Raw genomic sequence first — 17,280 nt, forward strand, 5'->3', positions numbered from 1 at the left:
TGAAATCCCAAAAGTATCCTTCACAACACTCTGCAGCTCCTCCAATGTTGGTGGGATCCCTGATGGAAGAACCAACTTCTCGATTTGGTCATCAATAATTACACGAAGCTTTGCCTCCATCTTGTTCAACCTAGAATAAAATGTAAATGGGCAGAGTTAAATTTCCCTTCAATTAAATAAAATTAGTTATTACTTTTCATTTATACAATAGTTGAGATATAAAACTATAAAACAAAAAGCACACTTCAACACACCAAATGTTGCAAATAACAAATACTTGGGAGATGTACATGTTATCAAGTTTTTGTTGTTGTCGTTTTGTTTTTTGTTGTTTGTTTGTTTGTTTGTTGAAAAAGATTTGCATATCTTACACTGCCATCCCATTTGCCAGGTCCTAAAGTGATGGAAAAATATATATCTAAGAATCTAAATAGTTTTTCATGACAAATGTAAGAGCATGGGTATCTATACACATTTGATGTTGAGATTATAGAGAAGAAGAAAAAAATCCTACAAATAATAAGCAATTATTTTCTACTTATTGTTTTTACAAAAACAAATAAGTTAGATTAAGTGGGGTCAACTTGGTAATTTTATGCCGCTTCAATTTCAAAACCATTAGTTTAATTTAATATAACATGTTATCACAACTTACTTTATAATGCACAGTCTACATGCTGATCAGGTGAATTTAAGTTGAGGGATCTTCCATTACCTGAAAGGAAAGCAACATTATCATTAATAGCAGTCTCCAAAATAAAAAATTTACACAAACACACGCAGTCATTCCAATAGATTAACACATTTCAAAACATATAAGGACGTTTACTGTTATTTTCTAATAATGATTCTACAAATTTTCTGGTGAGATATTTACTCTTAACAGTAAATATAAACTCACTGACACTGACTTAACGCCTCTAAACGAACACAAACCTTTAGAGCACTTTTGCAAATATGCGATGTCTTGATAAACCGAGCAGGTATTTGAAGTTTACACAGCACCTCGCATGAAAATATCTTAAAAGTTTGTCCAAATTCATGGGCTGCATCCTCCTGAGGACCCGGCCTTCGCGGTCTACGTGGGCCGGGTCCCCAGAAGGTCGGGTAGGCTGGAAGTAAACGGCTGGGGAAATTGGACGGTCTAGCCTTCTGATTAGCGTCACCGCTGTCTCGGTGGAGTTTAATAAACTCAGCCGTCTGCTCCTTGCTATCTAAAATATAACAGGACGCTGGAGTAAATTCTCGACCGTCTCACACTTTTGTTTAATCAGTTTTCTGTTTGACGTTTATTCAGCTGTGTGAAAATCCCGGAGGATTAATAAAGTTTTGTTTTATCTAATCTAATCTAATAACTTTAATCTCAGCCAAACCGATTTACTCACGAACAAATAAAACACCAAAAAAACCAAACAATAACATTTTTAGGTTGTCTAAGTGACTTATACATTACGTTTAAACTGAGTAGCGAAACCCCGCGGTGATCTGAAAATGATGTGCCGGGAATTGTGCCGTTCTCAGCGGCTTCAGTGACCCTCGAGCTCCCGGCTTGCTATCGAGCTGGTGGGTAGCAGATGCTCCGAAAACGTCGAAGCACTTTTGCAAACATGCGATATCTTGATGAACCGAGCAGATATTTGATGTTTACACAGCTACTTTCTCGCCTGAAAATATGTTAAAAGTTTATTTTGTGACCCAGAAAGATTACTAAGAGTAATTTTAAAACTTAGTAGCGGCCGCCATTATTGGAAACTGGAGTTCGAAAAACTGACTGTGGCTGACAAAATCACTCACAACTGAGCGCAAAACATTTTCATGAACTTTTAAACGTGGATGAAAGACGTTAAAACTCATCGGAATATGTCGTTGATGTTTTTTAATACGGTAAAACATGTGGTTAGTTAAAGCTGTTCAGTAACACAGTCGTGAAGGCTTGGAAAGTGACCTTGTGCTAGCAGTCCACTAACTGCCATTTGTGTAAAAATACGATACTATCATTACAGTGATGATTATTAATAAAATTTCGACGTATCATACTGTTTAAAACCTTTACTCAAAACCGATATACGTTATTGTTTAAACCGTGTCTTATATTTGAACAAATTAAGAAGTCTTACCTCTGACAAAATGGAGATGTCCACTCATGAAGCGCGTGTGTCCTGCACGTGGCACAAAGGATTATGGGCGGAAGTGTTCAATGATTAAAATGAAAATGCTTTCATCAGTTAAATCTATTAGATTTCTTAAATTTTTTTAGTACTCAAACATTTTTTTTAAAATCTACTCAACAAACCATTGCTGAATTTACCCCAAACAAAACTGTGTAAATTTAAATAACTGAACATCTCAAAATTGTTGAATTTTGCTTAGATTTGATTAAAACTACTCATACACGTTTTTACTGAGTAATAATTACTATTACTCTCCTATTAGATTCTAATTAACCCCAATCACAGTTTTTACAGTGCATGGGCCTGATTACTGGCAGAGCTGTTGAATCCAGAAATCACATAAATAGAACCTGTCTGACGAAAGTGAAGCAAGCTAAAAGATCTCAAAAAGCAACACAACTTGCTACAATCTAAAGAAACACCTGAGAAATAAAGTCACTGACATCTATCTGCCTGGAAAGGGTTACAAAGCAATTTCTAAGACCTTAGGACTCCAATAAATCAAGGTGAGAGCCATTATACACAAATGGAGAAAATTTGGAACAGTGGTGATGCTTCCCAGGAGTGACTGGCCTACCAAAATTACTCCAAGAGTGCAATGACTCATCCAGGAGGTCAAAAAAGAACCCAGAACAAGATTAAAGAACCACAGGCTTCACATATCCCAGTTAAAGTCAGAGTTCATCAAAAATAAGTATGCAAAAATGGCTTCCATCGGAGAGTTTTAAGACAAAAACCACTGCTGAGCAAATAGTACACAAAGGCTTGTCTCACATTTGCCAAAAAACATCTTAATGATCCCCAAGACATCTGGGAAAATGTTCTGTGGACCGATGAGACAACTTTTTAGAAGGTTTGAGTCCTGTAACATCCAGCATAAAACTAACACAGTATTTTAGAAAAGGAACATCATAGCAACAGTGGTAGTTTGAAGGTCTGGGGTTGTTCTGCTGCGTCAGGGGACCTGGATGTCTTGCTGTGGTAAATGGAACCAACCTGCTGTATACCAAAACATCCTGAAGGTGAATATCCAGCCATCTGTTCGTGACCTCAAGTTGAAGCGTACTTTGGTACTTTAGATCGAAAACACACCAATTTTACCCCTGAATGGCCTAAGAAAATCAAAATGAATGAACCGGCTTTTTAAGATCATGCCACAGCATCTCAATCGAATTCAGGTCAGGCCTTTGGAGTGGCCGAGTCAAAGTCCTGACCTGAATCTGATTGATGTGCTTGATGGCATGATCTTAAAAAGCCGGTTCAACCTTGAAAACTCTCCAATGTGGTTGAATTAAAACAATTCTGCAAAGATGATTGTGCAAAATTTCCTCCATAGTGCTGAAGAAGACTCATTTACAGTTATTTATAGTCATTTATATAGGTTTGGGACATTTTTTCACACAGTGCCATGTTGGTTTTGTTTTTTCCCCCCTTAATAATTAACCGCATCATTTAGAAACTGCATTTGCATTAGCTTTGTCTAATATTTAAATTTGTGGGTTTTGGGGTTGGGTGGGGTGGGGGTGTGTGGGGGGGACTGGTCAGGTCTCCAGTCTGGCATTGGGCTAACACAGAGAGACAGACAACAAGCCACAACATATTCACAGAGATACCCACCCAGACATGGGGAGAACATAGAAACTCAACCCAGAAAGAAAGATCCCTCTAAGGTGGCGGATTTAAACCCAGAACCTTCGTCCTGGGAGGTGGCAGTGCTAAGCACCATGCCACTATTTGGATCAGAGTAGAACATTATGCTGTAAAACTCCTTTCAGCTGCTACATTATTCAGTAAGGGTTGCCACAGTAGAAGAATATGCATATTTGATTTGGTAAAGATTTCAGATGCCCCTCCTGACAGGAATCCTTTCTCCCTGAGAGACTTTTGTCTCTTGTCCCAGTCTTGAATCAAGGACTTTTCTGTGTTAGGTGAATGTGTTAACCACTACCATATGGAACCGCTAACTGACAGAGTAAATATTTGAAGCTAAAATTCAATTAATAATTAATAATAATTATGCTGCAAAGAATAAAAATAAGTTTTGGTTCACAAGATAGACCAGATAGATAAAATAGACATGACGTTAACATTGCTGGACTGTACTTTAAGTGGGGTGACAAATACAATGGTATTGAAAGGCAGTAACTCTGTAGTAATACCACCACATTTTATTTTTGTTCAAAAATTTCAATTTCTTTTTTCTTTCATTTGGTGATGCACTTTTTTATCCATTGAGAATGTTTTGTTTGCTTCATTTTAAGTTGGAAATAACAAGGTCTCATGCAAAACCTGATGAAACTCGCTGACACCCTGCTACTTTGAGCTTATAGTTCTTGCACTATAAAGGAAAAAATAAATAAATAAATGTTTGAGCTGAGAATCTATCCAATTAAACTTTATACTTATATGGGCTCTACATAAATGTATTTATCTGACATTAAATTAAATTTCATGCCTATGAGATTCACATTTATTCAACAGCTCTCTTATATTTTGCAGGATGGTTATTGGTTTGTTTATTTGTTGATGCTGTGTTGAGCTCCAGAGGCTGCAAAAAATCTCTTGTCTGATCCACATTTGATCAAAACCTAGACTATGACACAATGCAACCCTGGGTGCGCGCGCACACACATAGACACAGAGTGCATTAGTTAGTGGTGTTGATCTATGTTTAGCTGCTGGAGCTGCCTAGCTGTCCCAAAGTTGTCACCATATTACAAGTTACCCCTGAAATCACTCCTTTTCACATACACACACACATGCACACATACACACCATCCCGTTCTCAGTAAGTAACAGTGACTCTTTGTAGGAGGCTTGAATAACTGCTATAGGGTTACTTAAATGACACAATCTCTCGCTCTCTCTTGCCCTCCCTCTCTTTTGCTCTCTCACACACACACACACACACACACACACGCTTTTTCCCTATTCTAATTGCTGCAATGTGACACTTCTTCCCACATCTGAGAAGAAAGGCCAATGAGCTTGCATAGAGAAAGGAAGCACAGCCTGGTGAAGATAGTTCAAGCAAGCATTTGACCTAAATCTGAATTTCGCATATACAGTACATTTTTATACCTGTCTATAGTGAGCTGACCTTTTATCTTGCTGAGCGAATCTGGAATTTTTTTTTATTTAAATCATAATAAAATATTTTATTTCTATTTTATAAATACAAAAAGTCGGGCAAAACTGGACAACAACATTCAGTGACTGAAAAATAAAAACCTTTTAGTTTGGTGGGGTTTTTTTTGGTTTATTGTGGTTGTCTAGCTTAAAGTTACCACGAAACCGGCTTACTGTAAGCGCTGGTTTGCATATATATTTTCATATATTTTGAAATTACTATAGCAGCAAATAAGCATTGGCTTTAAGCACATGAGAAACTCATGCTCCCTTTGTGTGAGTTTTAATCTGAGTTTCCCTCTTTACTGTTTTTGGCAATCGGTACAGCTGGCGTGTTCGTGCATGTAAGCCTCTCCCTAACACCTGCAATCTACTGCACTGCACTGTAAAAGCAACAAGGGCAAAGTGCAGTCCTGAGCATTCAGTTACCCAATTTATGTGCGCTTTATTTTTTAATTTTCACTTGTTAAACTCCGCAGTGAGAGTTTTGCTGCCCTCCTCTGCTCCATGTTTCACCATCGAGCAGAGCAGGGGAGAAATTAAGGAAATGAAGATAATTTGACCCAAAATAAGGAGAACTTGATACACTACTGCAAGTGCTAAAAAAGCTCCCCAGCAAGTGTTAATATGTGTTAACATGTTAACGCCTTCTAAGATATTAATGCAATAAATTAAAGGGAGAGAAGCTGACAGGAAGACTGTGTGATGAGTAGACGTGTGTGTTATTTGACAGTGTGGTCTAATGGATTTCATTTTCTCTATGAATTTTTTTACTTTTTGCTCATCTGTAGGCACAGGCATGCACAACTTTTGTTAATTTTGGGGAAATATTGAATGTCATATATTTGTTACAGTGAAGCAAGAAAAAAGCTGAAAAGAACTGAATTTTCAGTCTGAGATACAGTAACATTTTATTTATTCACATATCCCTGTTAAAGATTTCTAATATTGGACTGCTCTGTATTAAGGCTTAAAACAGTGAAAAAATTGTGTAATTGTTAAAACCAAGGTATGATGTGAATTTTTTCTGTGTGCATCTTTCAGGTTTTTCAGATCGCCTATGTGATAATAAAGGCAGCCAACTCACCTCGCCCAGGTATGCGTTCAATTATAAAAATGTTATTTTATCAGTCTCATACTGCTGGAAGTGTTAATATTTTTGCTTTGATTCATTTTAAGGAGAGGACTGTGACTAATGCGCAGGGTTCGTCTTAGGAGCATTAATCATCAAGCTAATGATCATCCCACAGAGAAGCCTTCATATAATGGAAGACTCCATTCAATCAAATGGATCTTTAGCTCAGCGATTAACAATACTGATGTGAAACAACAAACTAGCACGTTAAAGTAAAATGGCGGTGGAAGGTTTAAATATGTTGAAAAGTAATCTAGAAAAAGACAAAACAGTTGAATTCCTATGGAATTACTATGTTCTTGGCAAACAGTGCTATCCATTATGGCCACATCTCCATTTGATTTCGTCAAAGGACATTGTTCCACAAGTCTTGTGGTTTGTTCAGATGCAACTTTGCAAACCTAAGCCATGTTACAATGTTCTTGTAGCATTGTACTTCCAGACAAGTGCTACTTATTGAGTCTTTCTCTAAATCAGGGGTGGGAACTGCAGGCCTCAAGGGCCAGAGTCCTGCAGGTTTAAGATATCACCCTGGGTCAGCTCACCTGAATCAAATGATTAGTTCATTACCAGGCCTCTGGAGAACTTGATGACATGCTGAGGAGGTAATTTAGCCATTTAAATCAGCTGTGTTGGATCAAGGACACATCTAAAACCTGCAGGACACCCCTGCTCTGTACTGTCATGATCTTTACCATTAAACATGTTAACTGAGGCCTGTAGAGTCTTTGTCAGATCTTGGTTTTTCTTTATAGTTTTTAAGAGGACTGCACGATCTGACCTTGGTGGGAATTTACAGAGTTGTCTGGTCTGTGGCATCGTGTTAACACAGACCCAAATCCATCCAGATCCAGACCATCTGCTTAATAGAAGTGGTCACGCTTGCTGATTATCAGTTAATCAAATATATTTCATTAGCAGCACCTGTCTGTTACTTACCCTAATTAATTCCTATGGAAATAGTAAAGGTGAACCTAATTTTTGACAGTATTGCAGAAAGCAATGTGAAAAACCTGCTTTTTCACATGACTCTATATAATGGAGGGATGTGGTGCTTACATGATAAAATAAGCAATTATAATGGGCAAAAATAAAGTTGATGTTCTAGCTAGTTCACACAGAAACACAATAAACAAAAAATAATAAAGATGATGGAAATTATGAGTGCATGTTTGTTTGATTTTTCTGTTGTTGTCTTCACAGTTGGTTTTTTTTTTTTTGTTCAGCAGGACTCACTTTACTTTGCATTTAATCAATCCAGAATACCACAGTTAAATATGAAACTGAATGTTTTGTCAATTTTCTATGTATATTAAGCAGCGTGACCTTAACAGAGACTTGCGTGCCACTCATTATTTTTATTGATCTTCCCTGGTCTCCTCATCGCACACTGAAAGCATTTCATTGTTTTCTTTACCATCGTTTTTTTTGTCCGCAGGCAATTGGATCTTAGAGCGTTCAATAGATGGCGTGACCTTTGAACCCTGGCAGTACTATGCTATCACAGACACAGAGTGCCTGACAAGGTTCAACATAAATCCTCGGACAGGACCTCCATCCTACACCAGAGATGATGAAGTCATCTGCACATCCTTTTACTCAAAGATTCACCCACTGGAGAATGGAGAGGTAACACATGAAGATGTCACAAACTAGGGCTGCTGCAATGTCAGATTTTGACTATACAATTATTCTGGCTGAAAGAATTCATGCTGATCATTTTAACTGTATATCTAAAGGCTTTTGGTTGCATAAGGGTAAGCTGTCCTTCTTAAGCAAAAGAGAAAAGACATTTGCAAACATTTCCAATATACCAGCTCATATAATGGGAAGCCTTGACCTGGATATCTGCTCACTCAAAATACAGCTGTTGGGGGTAGGAGGTTGGATTGACTCAAGATTATTTGTCTTTCTTTGGTCCCAGTTGGGGAAGAAGGGTTAAGGTGGGTTAGTTTAAATCTACTTAAACCATGCTGGAATTTCTGGATTTAATGCATTGCTTGTATAGGCAAAGAAGAAAAAATCCAGAGTGGTCAGAGATGATAAAGAAGGAGGCAGAACCAAAGTTGACTGTACAACTGTGAGACACAAATGAGGATGTGGCAAAGAGACTGATCTGGTGGACTGGTGTAGGCAGGTGATGGCCAGGCGACAAGAGGGATGTGGGAATTGTTATAAAATACTTTAATCAATGACATGAAAAAGAAAGTTCTGAGTTATTAAAAAAGAAAAAAAAACACACCACAAGACACACAAATACACACATGTGCACCCCAGTGTTTACTGTTGTGTTCCTTTGATCTGCTGTGTGTGATCACATCCAGTAACAACAGGCAGGCAGGCCTGACATTAATGAAGAGAAAGAGGATTTCAGAGCACACAAACATACTAACAAATACACAAACACGCATTGAAAATAAACTAATCACACGTTAACATCCCCCCACACAGGGCTGTAATTGTAGATGCCCTTCTGATTATCTGCATGCGTTTCCATGTGTGCTAATGTGCGTGCATGAATATGTGTGCTCGGTGTGTCTTTTTGTGTGTTTGCACTGTATGTGCTTGTGTCCTGCAGGGGAGCGCTAGAGGGGGTGCGAGCTGGGAGATGTCAAGAGCTGCAAGTAACGACGGAGGTGTCTGAATTGTGTGTGTGTGTGTGTGTGTGTGTGGTTGACAGCTCCCTTGCCGTCTGATCACAGTGAAACCATAATGAGTCGTAGGCGATGTGTCACAGCATCGCACACACACGTTCACAATGTCACCCCACCACTCATCACACACACGCCAGCACACACACATAGAGAACCGGCTCCTTCGTTACTTCCAAGTGTGCAGCTTACACCCATCAAGTGTTTCCCCTTGACATACATGCACATACACACCGTCAGCTCACTGAAAGAGTTTTTCTTTTTTTTTCTTTTTCTTTTTTTTTACAGATGCCAAATGTTGCTTTTGGCCACATTAGTGAGACAGACAGATGGACAGTCAGACAGTCAGACAGGCAGACAGAACCTAACACTTCTTATTATGTGCCTGCTTGGTGATTATTGTTTATGCACAATATAAACTGATGCTTCTACTACTTTCACTCTGATTTAATGTTAGACCAGTGCTGGAAAAATACAAGATTCTTTGAATGCCATCAGTAATTGTGCTTGTCCTTCCTTTTTCTATTATTATGATCCAAGTTGTAAGATTCTGTAGAGAGGTATAATCTTTGCCTTGTGGGCATCCTGTCATTAGCAATTTTACATCAGGAAATCTTTTTTTGTTGAGAATTACTACGTTTCAGAAAGGATTTTTGGTCATCTAACATTTCAGCTCATACATTTAATGCAATTCAATGTTATTCATATATTGCCAAAAAGGTAAAGACCCTAAAATAATAGAGAGAAAACCCCAGAAATCAAACAACCCACTTTGAGCAAGAACTTGGTGACAACGGGAAGGAAAAACTCCCTTTTAACAGTAAGAAACCTCTGCCGTGACTGGTTGTGGTTAGTGGGAGGAAGACATGATGCAGAAGAGAGCCAGAAATTAATAATAACTAATGATTAAATGCAGAGTGGTGTACAAACACAGTGAAAATGAGGCATACTGAAGAAATACACAGTGCATCATAGGAAGCCCCTAGCAACCTACATCTATACATATAGATGTAGGTTGATGTAGGCTATTTTCCCAGGCGTGGGACTAATAAAGGTTATCTTATCTTATCTTATCTTATCTTATACACCCAGCCTAAACTATATACTTTATCACAAAGGAAATTTTTAATCCTAATCTTAAAAATAGAGATAGTGTCTGTCTCCTGAATCCAAACTGGAAGCTGGTTTCACAGAAGAGGGGCCTGAAAACTGAAGGCTCTGCCTCCCATTCTACGTTTAAATACTCTAGAAACCACAAGTAAGCCTGTGGTCTTAGAGTAAAGTGCTCTATTGGGGTGATAAGGTAGGGGAGACCGGGGATAGTTGTAACATTTTTGACATTTCTGTCTGTAAATTGGAGCTCTTTTAAGGTAGTGGATTCAAAATGTAATGCAAAGTATTTACATGTCTCGGCTATTAAATAGTGCAGCTATTTTCTCTGCAGCACAATTACCCATTGCATGGTATGGTCTCAAACACGAAGAGTGAAATGTTACAATTAACCCCATAGTCTGGGTTAGTTGTAACATATCCTGGGGTGAAATGTAACACAATGAAATAAGGGTACTAACAAAACATTAACATGTAATCTTTGTTTATTCAACACATGAATGCACTTAGAGCCATTTATGTAGTGTGTGTGTGACGAAGGGCCAGCTCTGTTCTAGGATGCCCTCTGGACCCAGTGGAGGTGGTGAGTGACAGGAGAATGGCGGCTAAGCTGTCATCCCTGTTGGACAACGTCTCCCACCCCATGCAGCAGACTGTGACAGCACTGAGCAGCTCCTTCAGTGGGAGACTGCGGCACCCACGGTGTGGGACGGAGAGATTTCGCAGGTCTTTCCTCCCCACTGCTGTCAGACTCCACAACAAAGACTTTAACTGAACAAACACACACATCCACACATGTGCAATAACACTAAGTGCAATAATCCTTTCTGGCATCGTTGTATTTTTACTCAGTTGTATATAGCATTCGTATTCTATTTTTATCTTATTGTATATTTTTATTCTATTTTATTCTACTGTATATAGTATATTATTTTATTCTATTCTGTACAGCTGTGTACTGTATTTATTCTTATTGTATTCTAATTTTTGCGTCATAACTTTTGCACTGTCCACTTCCTGCTGTGACAAAACAAATTTCCCACGTGTGGGACTAATAAAGGTTATCTTATCTTATCTTATCTTATCTTATCTTATCTTATCTTATCTTATCTCTCCCCGGCCGGGCGGAAGTGCACGCAGACGGCGCCGAGATCGTAAACAAAGGCGAGGTAGGCGCGGAGGGCTACGGGCTAAGCTAAAGCTAACACCACACCGGCTGCCTTTACCCAGTATTTTTCTCGCCAATGTCCGTTCTCTGGCAAACAAAATGGATGAGATACGGCTCTCCATCACTAACAACAGACGGATTATGGACTCAAATGTCATGTTTTTCACCGAAACATGGCTGAACAACAGCTGCCCGGACAATGCTATCGAGTTAGCAGGACGCCACACACACCGAGCCGACAGGCTAGCAGATGACTCCGGCAAGACCAGAGGTGGAGGTTTGTGCATTTATATTAACAATGCTTGGTGCATGAACTCCACTACTACTGAGAGTCACTGCTCACCTAATGCGGAGTTTTTAATGGTCAAATGCAGACCTTATTATCTCCCCAGAGAACTCACTTCGATCATACTCACTGCCGTGTATATACCCCCCGACGCTAATGCTAGGTTGGCCATGAAAGAACTTTCTGCAGCCATTAACAAACACCAGAATAAACACCCCGAGGCTGCTTTTATTGTTGCTGGCGACTTCAACCACACCAACTTAAAGACAGTCCTCCCCAGATTCCACCAACATGTCCCCTGCCACACCAGAGGCAAGAGACAAGACTTTAGACCATGTGTATTCCAACCTGGCTGGAGCCTACAAAGCCACACCCCTCCCCCACATTGGACAATCGGACCATCTCTCCCTGTTCCTCACACCTCGGTATTCACCACTCATCCAACGTGTGAAACCTGCTGTGAGGACAATTAAAGTGTGGCCAGAGGGGACAGACGCAGTGCTCCAGGACAGATTTAAAAACACAGACTGGAATATGTTCACCCACACAGACCTGGACCAGTACGCCTCATCTGTACTGGATTACATCTCCAAAACCACAGACAGTGTCACCACCCAGAAACGGATCACCATGTACCCCAACCAGAAGCCTTGGATGAACCGGGATGTTCGTCTCCTCCTGAAGGCCCGCAACACTGCCTTTAGGTCAGGAGATGCACACGCCTACAGTACAGCCAGGGCTAATCTAAAGAAGGGCATCAAAAAAGCCAAACACCATTACAAAAAGAAGGTAGAAGAACACTTCTCCAACTCCAACCCCCGACGCATGTGGCAAGGACTCCAGACCATCACAGACTACAGGACCACCAAACCCTCCCCCACATCCTCTGATGTCTCCTTCCTCAACGAGCTCAACAACTTTTATGCTCGTTTTGAGCGAGGGAACCCCACAACCAAAGCAGACATGACGCCAGACCACCAACCTCTGACTCTCTCCCCCACCGATGTAGGAGCGGTGCTGAGCAGGATCAATGTCCACAAGGCTGCAGGCCCTGATGGCATCCCCAGGCGTGTTCTCAGAGCGTGTTCTGGGGAGCTTGCAGGAGTGCTCACAGACATATTCAATCTGTCCTTGGCCCACGCTGTGGTACCGGCCTGCTTCAAATCCACCTCCATCGTCCCGATACCCAAAAACTCCAACCCATCTTGCCTCAATGATTACCGCCCAGTAGCACTCACCCCCATCATCACTAAGTGCTTAGAGCGACTGGTCCTAGCACACTTCAAATCCTGTCTCCCCCCCACCCTGGACCCCCACCAATTCGCATACCGCCAGAACAGGAGCACAGAGGATGCAGTCTCCATCGCAATGCACTCTGTCCTCTCACACCTGGACAACAACAACACCTACGCCAGAATGCTGTTTATAGACTTCAGTTCAGCATTCAATACAATCCACCCCTCACAACTCATCAGGAAACTGACAGATCTGGGCATCAGTTCCCTCATCTGCAAATGGTTACTGGACTTCCTGACCAACCGCCCCCAACATGTCCGGCTGGATAACCACTGCTCATCTAGCATCACAATGAACACCGGTGTACCACAAGGCTGTGTGATGAGCCCTTTCCTCTACTCCCTCTTCACCCACGACTGCAGACCTGCTGACGGTTCCAACACCATCATTAAGTTTGCAGATGACACCACGGTGATTGGCCTCATCAGTGACAACGATGAGGCCGCCTACAGGGAGGAGGTGGATCGTCTGGCTGAGTGGTGCGACAGAAACAACCTGCTGCTTAACACCGAGAAGACCAAGGAGCTCATCGTGGACTACAGGAGGAATGCTGACCCACATCCACCCATCCACATTAAGGGGACGGCTGTGGAGCGTGTGAGCAGCTTCAAGTTCCTGGGAGTCCACATCTCCGAGGATCTCACCTGGACGACCAACTGCTCCAAGCTGGTCAAGAAGGCTCACCAGCGCCTCTTCTTCTTGAGGACTCTGAGGAAGAACCACCTGTCCTCAGACATCCTGGTGAACTTCTATCGCTGCACCATCGAGAGCATCCTGACCAACTGTATAACAGTCTGGTACGGGAACTGCTCTGCCTCGGACCGGAAGGGGTTGCAGAGGGTCGTGAAAACTGCCCAGCGCATCGCCGAAGCACCACTTCCTGCCATAAAAGACATCTACAGGAAGCAGTGTCTGAAAAGGGCTGGGAAAATCATCAAAGACCCCAGTCCCCCATCGCATGGACTCTTCACCCTCCTGCCCTCTGGGAGGCGCTACAGGAGCCTCCGGACTAAGACCACCAGGTACCGGAACAGCTTCTTCCCCACAGCTGTCAGACTCCTGAACTCTGCCTCCTGACATCTGACCCACGTTAAACTCATGGACTGAACATACACACACCCACAATGGACAACTGTACCCTCAAACACACAATAATAACATGGACTGAACCACCACTCACAACCACTAGCACTTTATATAGCCTCTGTAGAAACTATCTACACCCTCACTTATCTTAACTGCACTACTGTATAGCTCTGTGTAAATAATCATTCTGTACATTCGATAATCTTTAATCCTACAACTGTTTACAACTTGCATAGTTCCCATTTCTGTATAGCTGTATATCTCAGATTCTGTAAAGTTATTTATTTCATATTCTGTATAGTTTTTCATATTTATATCCTGTTCATAGCCTGTACATAGCTTGTACTCACTACAGCCTGTACATACTTATAGTTATAGAATATTCACAACATACTTCATACCGTGTACATTATAACATACCATAATAGACCCATTTCTGTAATATACTCACATATCTATATTATTGCTAATATATATTTTAATATATCTATATCACTAAAGCACTTCTGGATGGATGCAAACTGCATTTCGTTGCCCTGTACCTGTGCATGTGCAATGACAATAAAGTTGAATTCTAATTCTAATTCTAATAATGTATGTGTGGGAACACAAACAGTGGAGGAATTGTGTTGCCAATGGCATTAACCGCATATACAAAAGCGACCAGTGAACCTCTCTCTGCTGATGTCGTTGCCCCAACTTGTTTAATATAAGTTAAAGTAATAGTGTGGTAAGTTGTAACATCTGCATTATTGTTACAACTAACCCAGACTGTTGCTGTTACAACTGACCCAGACTCCTATAGCCATGAACTAGCTAACATTACAGCCAACGGCTAAAACATTAGCACTATAGACCTACCCAGTATATACCCCCATAGACATACAAATAACATAATTTAAGTTTGATGAGTTTAACTGCAAAGCAGATAATGCTATTAGAAATTGAAATAAAGTAGAAAAACTTACTTTTTGGCATACAAATTACTTTTTTCATGTTAAATTGTCTGTGTTTGACAAAATGCGCTGATTTTTCACATGTGATAGCAGAACTGAGTTGGGCATGTACAGGATGAGTCACATCATTTGAAACTTAGCCCTGATTGGAGAAATTGGAAGTGTTACAACTGACCCACGTTACAACTATCCCCGGTCTCCCCTACTATGAGGTCTTTAAGCTAAGATGGGGGCTGATCATTTAAGACCTTGTATATGAGGAGAAAGATTTTAAATTTGATTCTGGATTTAACAGGGAGCCAATGAAGAGAAGCCAATATAGTCCCTGTCAGTACAATTGCTGCAGCATGTTGGATCAACTGAAGGCTTTCAAAGAGTTTTTAGGACATCCTGATAATAATCAACTGCAATAGTCCAGCCTAAAAGTAATAAATTCATGAACTAGTTTTTCATATCTATATAATCAGCATCTCAAATGGCTACAACTTCATGCATTTGGACCTGTAGATATAGAAAAAACAACCTGCTGAAGTTGAAACTGAGCAGAATGGGGAAGAAACGTACTCTTAAGTGACTTTGAACATGGCTTTATTCCTGGTGCCAGACAGGCTGGTCTCAGTATTTCAGAAACTGCTGATCGACTGAGATTTTTCCACACAACCATCTGTAGGTTTTACAGAGAATGGTCCAAAAAAAAGAAAACATAGAGTGAGGTTTATGGGTGAAAATGTCTTGATACCAGAGGTCAGAGCAGAATGGCTAGACTGTTTTTTTAATAAATGGGCAACAGTTAATCAGATATCTACATGTTAAAAGCAAGGCATACAGAATAACACAACTGGGCGCACAACAGGTCCACGCCTGCCGCCTCTGTCAGCAAAGAACAGGAAACTGAGACTACAGATTACACTGGCTCACCAAAAATGGACAATAGGAGATTGGAAAAATGTTTAAACACCACAACCTACCAGGGCACCATTTATATTGATGTTCATCTCTTTATAACAACAGTGTAGGGCTCTTTTGATGGCTGTTTTCAACAGGATAATGTGCAATGCCATCAAGTTCAAATCATCTCAAGCTGGTTTCTTGAGCATTTGCTGAACTTAAATGCCTTCCACAGTCGCCAGATATCAATCCAACAGGGCACCTTTGGGATGTGATGGAACAGGAGATCGTCATCATGGATATGCAGCTCACAAATGTGCATCAGCTATGTGATCCTATCTTGTCAGTATGGAAAAAACATTTTTGAAAAACCTCTTACACATCATCATTCTGTGCGGTGAACAGTGTTGGGTAAGTTACTTTAAAATAGTAACTTAGTTACATTACTAGTTACTTCGCTCAAAAGTAACTCAGTTACTTCAAGTTACTCGTTACTTTCAAAGTAACTAGTTACTAGGGAAAGTAACTTTGGTTTTACTCAGAATTCTCTTGTTAATGTGATGCTTCCATAACTTTGCCAGTCTTCTAGCTTGCTTACTTGCCACAAGTGCACTGTGCCACCTACCAATAGAAAGGAAAAGATAATGTGCATATTTCCACGAGAGAAATCCCACGCCTGGACCGTCATTGACTGCTGCCATGATTCTAGCCTACGTCACAGCGTCATGTGCGCCTTTTACATCCAACACAAAAACTGCAGTCGTGGTGCTTTCGATTGTACTCAGAACTCGGAAATTCTGCCTTCTGAATAGGAAGATGTAGGTAACACCAGACTGCAGATGAGCTGCATACAGAGCTGGACTGGGACAAAAAATTGGCCTGGGCATTTTGACTGGAGACTGGCCCACCATTATAGCAAAAATCATAAAGCCTTTGAATGAAAATAAACACTGTTGTGACAGTGATGTTCACTGTTTTGATGGTATATATGCATCAATCTATCAATCGTTTGTTGTAAGATTCAGATAATTATTTTTTAAAAGCTAGACATTTTAAATGGGAATAAGAAAGAAAAGTATTTCTTTGTGCCCCCCTTTCCCTGTTAATGCCCTACCTGGCCCCCTGGCAACACTTTGCTAGATCCGCCCCTGCACAGTTACCAGCTGTCAGCTACTTAGAAAAGGATCCTGGTGTTATTTGTCGCTCAGAAACAGTTCATAACTTCAACTCATTCATGTCACCTAAAAGGTAAACCTGTTTCTCCATCACAGCTCTGATGATTCAGTAAGGACATCTCCTGGTTTCATCTTCATGTTTCCCTCTCACCAGATAACCAAACTGATATCATGACCAGCAGCTTTACAGCTGTGGCTCCAGCAAACATCAGCTGATACTAGAAATTAA

At 40.6% G+C, this 17,280-nt stretch overlaps 1 protein-coding gene across 1 annotated transcript in view; it reads left to right on the forward strand.

The window, feature by feature from the left end:
• Nucleotides 1–17,280, forward strand: part of lama2 (laminin, alpha 2) — a 231,722-nt gene that overhangs the window by 65,920 nt on the left and 148,522 nt on the right. Inside the window, exons 4-5 of the mRNA XM_086264682.1 lie at nucleotides 6,345–6,396; nucleotides 7,874–8,064. Of these exons, the coding sequence (XP_086120808.1) occupies nucleotides 6,345–6,396; nucleotides 7,874–8,064 (243 nt within the window). The remainder of the gene's footprint in view (nucleotides 1–6,344; nucleotides 6,397–7,873; nucleotides 8,065–17,280) is intronic.

The sequence above is a fragment of the Aulonocara sp. 'chitande type north' Nkhata Bay genome, linkage group LG15 (genome assembly GCF_057382095.1).
Source record: "Aulonocara sp. 'chitande type north' Nkhata Bay isolate Kocher_YH1m ecotype deep benthic linkage group LG15, A_spYH_male_GT1.1, whole genome shotgun sequence".
NCBI lineage: Eukaryota > Metazoa > Chordata > Actinopteri > Cichliformes > Cichlidae > Aulonocara > Aulonocara sp. 'chitande type north' Nkhata Bay.